Genomic DNA, 7,672 nt, shown 5'->3' on the forward strand with positions numbered 1-7,672 from the left:
AATTAATTCTAATATCCTAATTTAATGGACTCGGTATAGGTAAGAGGTAAAGGACACCGGTTCAATGGCATATTAAATAAAACTTTTCTAAAGAAATAAAAATCTAATAATTATATTGACCTCAAGGTTTGTGGAAATCTTTTGCTATTTCAGAATTAAATATGAGCAGTGTCACCTGGTAATAGGTTAAGAGTGCAGCAAAATTATTAGAAATAAAATACAATTAAACATTTATGAAATAAAATGAAATAAAAACAGAATTGGTGTAGTAACTAGTTAGGACTCTGAGCGTCGCTGTTCACCAAAGTGGAAAAGCTGCCCGCTGTCGGTGACCTAACTCTGTTCTTCCGCACTACGCACACACAGACCAGAGAAGTTTGTGGGGAAAGCCTCGCGTTTCTGTCAAGTAATGTATTCCCTTTGACACGCAAGAAATAAGGATACAGCAGACTGGAATTAGGACTAAGAAAACTGGTCGGAGAGAAGGAAATGGCGGATACACTGAGGGGTTGGGGCTGCCTGGAGCCGCTCCTGATCTTCCTGCTCCTGGAGACATCATGGGGAGCCGGAGGCGGGCAGATCCACTACTCAGTGCTGGAGGAGCTGGACAAAGGCTCCTTCGTGGGCAACATCGCCAAGGACCTGGGGCTGGAGCCCCGGGAGCTGGCGGAGCGTGGCGTCCGCATCGTCTCCAGAGGTAGGACGCAGCTCTTTGCTCTGAACCTGCGGAGCGGCAGCTTGGTCACCGCAAGCAGGATAGACCGGGAGGAGCTCTGTGCTCAGAGCGCACGGTGCCTGGTGAGTTTTAACATCTTGCTCGAGAATAACATGAAAATTTATGGAGTAGAAATAGAAATAATAGATATTAATGATAACTTTCCACGTTTCCGGGATGAGGAAGTAAAAGTAAAAGTTAATGAAAATGCGGCTACGGGAACTCGGTTAGCGCTTCCCTTCGCTCGAGATGCGGATGTGAGTAGGAACTCTCTCCAGCGTTATCAGCTCAGCCCCAACACGCACTTCTCTCTGGACCAGAAAAGCGGAACTGATGGACAAAAATATCCGGAGCTGGTACTGGAACAGCCCTTGGACCGCGAGAAAGTAGCTGTCCACAACCTTCTTCTCACAGCTTTAGATGGTGGAGACCCCATACTCTCTAGTACTATGCACATACACGTGATGGTCCTCGACGCAAACGATAACGTGCCCCTCTTCACTCAATCTGAGTACAGAGTGAGTGTTCCAGAGAACATACCTGTAGGCACTCAGCTGCTTACGCTAACCGCCACGGATCCAGATGAGGGAATAAACGGAGAATTAACATACTCTTTTCGCAATGAAGAAGATAAGATTTCAGAGACTTTCCAACTTGATTCCAACCTGGGTGAGATCTCAACTCTGCAATCACTGGATTATGAAGAATCCAGATTCTACCTTATGGAAGTGGTAGCTCAGGATGGAGGTGCTCTTCTTGCCAGTGCTAAGGTATTGGTCACAGTACAGGATGTGAATGACAATGTCCCAGAAGTGACCCTTACATCTCTTGCTAGTTCAGTCTCTGAAGACTGTCCTCCTGGAACTGTAATTGCACTATTTAGTGTACATGATGGTGATTCTGGAGAGAATGGTGAGATTGTATGTTCTATTCCCAGGAACTTGCCCTTTAAATTAGAAAAGTCAGTTGATAATTATTATCACTTACTGACAACGAAAGTCCTGGACAGAGAAGAGATCTCAGATTATAACATCACAATAACTGTCATTGACAGTGGAAACCCACCGCTGTGTACAGAAAGCCACATCTCCCTGAATGTGGCAGACATCAATGACAACCCGCCCGTCTTCCCTCACACTTCATACTCCACCTACATCCTGGAAAACAATCCCAGAGGCATCTCAATCTTATCTGTGACTGCTCACGACCCTGACAGCGGCAACAATGCCAAGGTCACTTACTCTCTGGCTGAGGATATGTTTCAAGGAATGCCTCTGTCTACCTATGTCTTTATCAACTCCAATACAGGCATCCTGTATGCTCTGGGCTCTTTTGACTATGAGCAGGTTAAAGATCTGCAGCTGTGGGTAATGGCCAGTGACAGTGGAGACCCTCCACTTAGTAGCAACATGTCACTGAGCCTGTTTGTGCTGGATCAGAATGACAATGCCCCTGAAATCCTGTACCCCAGCATTCCCACTGATGGTTCCACAGGCGTGGAGCTGGCGCCCCGATCCGCAGAGCCAGGCTACCTGGTGACCAAGGTGGTGGCGGTGGACAGAGACTCTGGCCAGAACGCCTGGCTGTCCTATCACTTGCTCAAGGCCAGCGAGCCAGGACTTTTCACAGTGGGGCTACACACAGGTGAGGTGCGCACAGCGCGGGCTCTGCTGGACAGAGATGCGCTCAAGCAGAGCTTAGTGGTGGTGGTCCAAGATCACGGACAGCCCCCTCTTTCAGCTACTGTCACACTCACTGTGGCTGTAGCTGACAATATCCCAGATGTCCTGGCTGACCTGGACAGCCTCAAGCCCTCATCATATGCTGATGATTCCAGTCTCACACTCTACCTTGTGGTGGCAGTGGCTGTAGTCTCTTGTGTCTTCCTTGCCTTTGTCATCGTGCTGCTGGCGCTCAGGCTGAGGCGCTGGCACTCTTTGAGTCAGCTCCAGGCTCCAGGAAGCAGGTTGGCTGGTGTGCCTGCCTCACATTTTGTAGGTGTGGATGGGGTGCGCGCTTTCCTGCAGACCTATTCCCACGAGGTTTCCCTCACAGCCAACTCCGGGGACAGTCACGTGATCTTCCCCCAGCCCAACTATGCAGACACACTCATCAGCCAGGAAAGCTGTGGGAAAAGCGAGCCACTTCTGGTATCTGAGAAGATAAATGTAAATGAAGAGCTAGGAGTTATACAGGTGAGATTTTTTTTCATTATCATTTCTTATAGCATTTTTTTTCATTTGTTTCCTCATTTGTTTCTCACATTCAAAATTGGTTAATCATATAAATAACAAATCATTGTATGTTTTATATAGAGATCGACTTGATTTAATTTGATGATGCTGTCTCAATTTGTTTTCAAATTATATTTGGGGTTTAATGTTTTCTTTTTTCAATACATGAAATTTCTAGACAATCTAGCTGATATACATAGTCTTAAAAGAAATTAAACATAATCGCTTTACCCAAAGACTTTCTAATACTATAACTGTTACCTTTTTAAGTGTTGGTTTATTTATTTTGAGAGGGGAAGGTGCAGAGGAAAGAGATAAAGAGAGAATCCCAAGCAGGCTCTGAGCTTTCAGTGCAGAGCCCCATGCAGGGCTCTAACTCACAAACTTTGTGAGACCATGACCAGAGCCAAAGTCAGGAGTCAAATATTCAAGCAACTGAGCCACGCAGGTGCCCCAGAACTGTTATCATGTTAGTAGAAGTGTTGTTACATATAATGTTCTCTTTCGAATATTTGTGTAAACATTAATGGTAAATATGTTTTGGAAAGGATAGTGTACAGCACTGAAGTTTTAGTATACTGTTTATATACGGAAATAATTTACAGTGTTTTCATAAACCAGTGGAGGAATATAGAAAACAACATGATAAAAATCAGAAAAACATTAAATTTATAGTCTGTGGCATTCTCAAGTCTGGAAACTTTGGGTTAACCTATGTAATTACTGGACATGCAAATTTGTTGAGAGGAAAAAATCAGTGAGAGCCTTAGAACTTTGTGATTTAGTTTAAAATCTCCAAGATATTAGATTTTGCTACATTCATTAAATACAGCATTAATATGCCATTACACTTGGCTTCTTCTAGTTACAGATAATCTCTTCACTTTTTAGAATCAATATCCACTTGAGTGTTTACATTTATGCAAGTGTCAGTACAATTCTGCTTTATTACTAGACTCTAAGATTTGTGGTTTTTAAAATTATTTTTTGAGAGAGAGAAAGAGAGTGTGAGCCCGGGAGGGGTAAAGGGAGGGGAGGAGAGAATATGAAGCAGGTTCCATGCCCAGTGCAGAGCTGGACATGCTGGATTCCATTTCATGACTATGAGACCATAATCTGAGCCAAAATCAAGAGTTAGACACTTAACTGACTGAGCCACCCAGTCACCCCTGGACTCTAAGATTTGTACTTGGAAAATCAATTCAACCTAAAAATTGTTTGAAATGTTAAAATTCATGTGCTTGTCTTAAATTAATAATCCATCTTGATTAAATGCACGTCTTTGGGTATTAAAAATTCACAAGTGTGTGCGGTGTAGTAAAAGAGCTACCCTTTCCATTTTTGACATCTGATTTACTAAGATGATTTTCAGATAGTTCTCTTTAAGTTTTTCAAATACTGTACTTTATCAGCTGCAAAGTATGAATAAATAGGGGAATAACCATAAAATACTATGAAAGGGATAGCAGGCTACATTACTTAACCAAACAAATGGTTTATTGTAACATGCAGGAACCTATGACCACTTCATTTTTATTTTTTAAATATTTACTTGAAGGGGATCCAATTATACTCTAATATGGACAATTCTGATCATAGTGTAAAATGTGCAGATTCACTGAATACATCCAAAGAGTAACAAGAATCTGTATGATGGAGGATGGAGACTGATACCATTCACTCCTACATGAAAACTCACTTTTTCATTATATTTTATAATAAATATTATTTTTTCTTTTCATTATATTTTAAAGAAGAGGTTATAGATTTTGGATATGTGTCCTGAGTAAACCTCTATCAACTTCAATAGACTTCATATAAAGAAATGCTTGATCCAGCAGTCTGAGTGTATATACTGTATATATCCCATAATCTTTTAAATATTTAAATATTTAGTTTCATATGTGCTCTGAAAAGATAACTGTCCTGTACTAACATAAGTGTTCACACCATGTTGGAAAGGCACTTGTTCAGTCACATTTTGGAACAAAGTCTTGAATGTATGTTTTTTATGTTTATATGAAGAAGAGATGTCCATGAGTTTCTGCCTAGAATCTGAATACAATGACTAGTTTCAGATGTCTAATGCTAGTCCACTATGAGTTCATCCTTGCTACAGATCTGCTAAGGTTTAGGATAACAATATATTGTGTAGGTCTAAAAAGTTTCTTTATGAAGACTTCCAGTTTGGAAATGGAATTAAACCTGTAAGTCCTATCAGAAACATAAAAATTGACATGCTTATTTACAAGGCCAGAATGTCAGTACCAGAGGGTTGGTATGATCTGATAGTAACCTCGGGACCAAAAAAAAGTGGACAACATAGATAACTTTCTTTAGTATATGTGATTATAAGGACTCATGCCTCAACCTCAAAATTAAAGTAATTCACCATTGCTAAATTACTTGAGAAGAAACAGTACCATTAAAGACAATGGTAAAGTAACATGGAAAAAATAAAATCAGAGGAATAGTTTTTAAATCCTAGTCATTTGCAAGTAGACACTTGGAAACTAAGGAAAAGAGTTTCTTCTTGCTTCTTACCATACTTCTATTTTATAAGGACAATCAGTCTCTTTGCTTACATATCAATTATTTTGGGGGTAAGGTGACAATGATAATATAGTAGGAAGTGAAATACAGGATAAAACTAAAAGTGATGAGATTTGTAACATGTAAGTTAGAAAAAAGAAAATACAGTGGAGTAACAATACAAATCAAGCTGATATTTCAAGAATTTTCATATTACACTTTCTGCTGCACCACCACTACTTTCATTTGTGTCATTTTCTACATATTATTTTACTTGGTCCTCAGTTTTACTACATAACACAGAGGAGATGTTATTATAGCCCTTTATGAAAATGGAAATGAAAGCATCACGATGCCAATAAATATCTTCAGCAAGTGACCTCTGCTCTTGAGGAGTAAAAATCATTTGAGTTATATGGACAAAGCTCAGGTTCAAATAAAATGACCAAAGATTAAAATGTTAAAATCCTTGTAAAATGAGAAGAATGAACATCAGTATCAGGACACAGTAGAATTTTCCTCTAACCCACTCCTTACTTGGAACTGATTTAGTAACCACTACTGCAGTTTTGCAGCCCAGACGCGGGGTGCCGCTGTTGGCTAGTACTGAGCGAAGTATCAGCTTCTCGCGCAAAGGAATCGCCAGCCCACCGCAAAACTGCGAGAATTGGACACTGCCTCTGACTCTCTGACGGTAAGATATCTGTCAGAGTCTGCCTGCTAAAACAAATCAAGGAGTTGCTCCAGCTCAGAGAATTCTTGGGATAATTTAGCGATCGTAGCTCTTCAGAGTCAGAAAAGCAAAGGCGCTGAAAGCGGGATGAGAGATCACTTGAGATTGAACGGCCCGGCTGGGCGGAGACGAATGCTGTTTCTCTCTTGGCTGTCTTTGTTCTGCCCGGTGCTCTCGGTGCTCTCGGAGCAGATCCTCTATACTATTCCGGAGGAGCTGCCCAGGGGGTCGCTTGTGGGGAACCTCGCCAAAGATCTGGGGCTTGGCTTGCAAGATTTGCCGGCTCGAAACCTGCGAGTTAGTGCACAGAGGAAATTCTTTACAGTGAGTACTGAGAATGGGGACTTACTTGTTAGTGACCGCATAGACCGAGAGCAAATTTGTGGCGAGAAGTCAACATGTGTTCTAGAATTCGAATTGGTCGCCGAAAAGCCTTTGAACTTTTTTCATATAAGTGTGGTAATTCAGGATGTCAATGACAACCCACCGATGTTTAGCCAAAATATCACCGAATTGGAAATCAGTGAACTAGCTGTAACTGGAGCCACCTTTGCCCTGGAACCCGCGCAAGATTCAGATGTAGGTGTCAATTCCCTTCAGCAGTACTACCTCAGTCACAACCCACACTTCTCTTTGATCCAGAAGGAGAACCCAGATGGTAGTAGGTACCCAGAACTGGTAGTGAAGACTCCCCTGGACAGGGAAGAGCAGTCCTGCCACCACCTGGTCCTCACGGCTGTGGATGGGGGTGACCCAGCCAGAAGCTGCACTACCCAGATTGAGGTGGTTGTGGCAGATGCAAATGATAACGCACCGGTGTTCACCCAGGACATGTATAAGGTCAGTGTTCCTGAGAACCTGCCTGTGGGCTCCTCTGTACTAAGAGTGACGGCCACTGACTTGGATGAAGGGGTCAATGCTGAGATCACCTACACTTTCATCAACATTGGTAAGGCAGTAAGACAGCTGTTCAAACTGGACAGTACAACAGGAGAACTCACCACTGGTGGAGTACTGGACTTTGAAGAGAGACAGAGCTACACAATTGGGGTGGAAGCAAAGGATGGTGGACGTCACACAGCACACTGTAAAGTACAAATAGATATTTTGGATGAAAACGATAATGCTCCAGAGATAACCCTGGATTCTGAATCTAAACATATTCTAGAGGATGTTAAGTTGGGGACTGTTGTTGCCCTGATCAAAACATATGACCTTGATTCTGGACTTAATGGGGAAGTTTTCTGCCAACTAAAAGGACAGTTCCCATTTAAAATAGTTCAAGATACAAAAAACACATACAAGTTGGTCACAGATGGAGCCCTAGATCGAGAGCAGACTCCAGAATACAACATTACCATCACAGTCACCGACAGGGGAAGGCCGCCCCTCTCCTCCAACAGAAGCGTCACCTTGAACATTGCAGATGTCAACGACAATGCTCCTGTTTTCCACCAG

At 42.2% G+C, this 7,672-nt stretch overlaps 2 protein-coding genes across 7 annotated transcripts in view; both read left to right on the forward strand.

The window, feature by feature from the left end:
• Positions 1 to 7,672, forward strand: part of LOC115294307 (protocadherin gamma-C3) — a 161,270-nt gene that overhangs the window by 40,382 nt on the left and 113,216 nt on the right. The window contains exons 1-2 of one of the 6 annotated variants that reach the window (XM_029942102.1): positions 272 to 2,910; positions 5,767 to 5,839. The exons of 3 other annotated variants lie outside the window; for them this stretch is intronic. In XM_029942102.1, the coding sequence (XP_029797962.1) occupies positions 490 to 2,910; positions 5,767 to 5,811 (2,466 nt within the window). In that variant the 5' untranslated portion in view covers positions 272 to 489 and the 3' untranslated portion in view covers positions 5,812 to 5,839. Of the gene's footprint in view, positions 1 to 271; positions 2,911 to 5,766; positions 5,840 to 7,672 lie in introns of those variants that run through there. 2 more of the 6 variants (XM_029942099.1, XM_029942097.1) reach the window with 2 other exon arrangements.
• Positions 6,284 to 7,672, forward strand: LOC115293980 (protocadherin gamma-B3-like; the record flags this gene model as incomplete). Its single annotated transcript, XM_029941686.1, has 1 exon — positions 6,284 to 7,672. A coding segment is annotated over exon 1 (1,371 nt), but the record flags the coding sequence as incomplete, so codon positions are not given.

Source organism: Suricata suricatta, chromosome 6 (genome assembly GCF_006229205.1).
Source record: "Suricata suricatta isolate VVHF042 chromosome 6, meerkat_22Aug2017_6uvM2_HiC, whole genome shotgun sequence".
Classification (NCBI taxonomy): Eukaryota; Metazoa; Chordata; class Mammalia; order Carnivora; family Herpestidae; genus Suricata; species Suricata suricatta.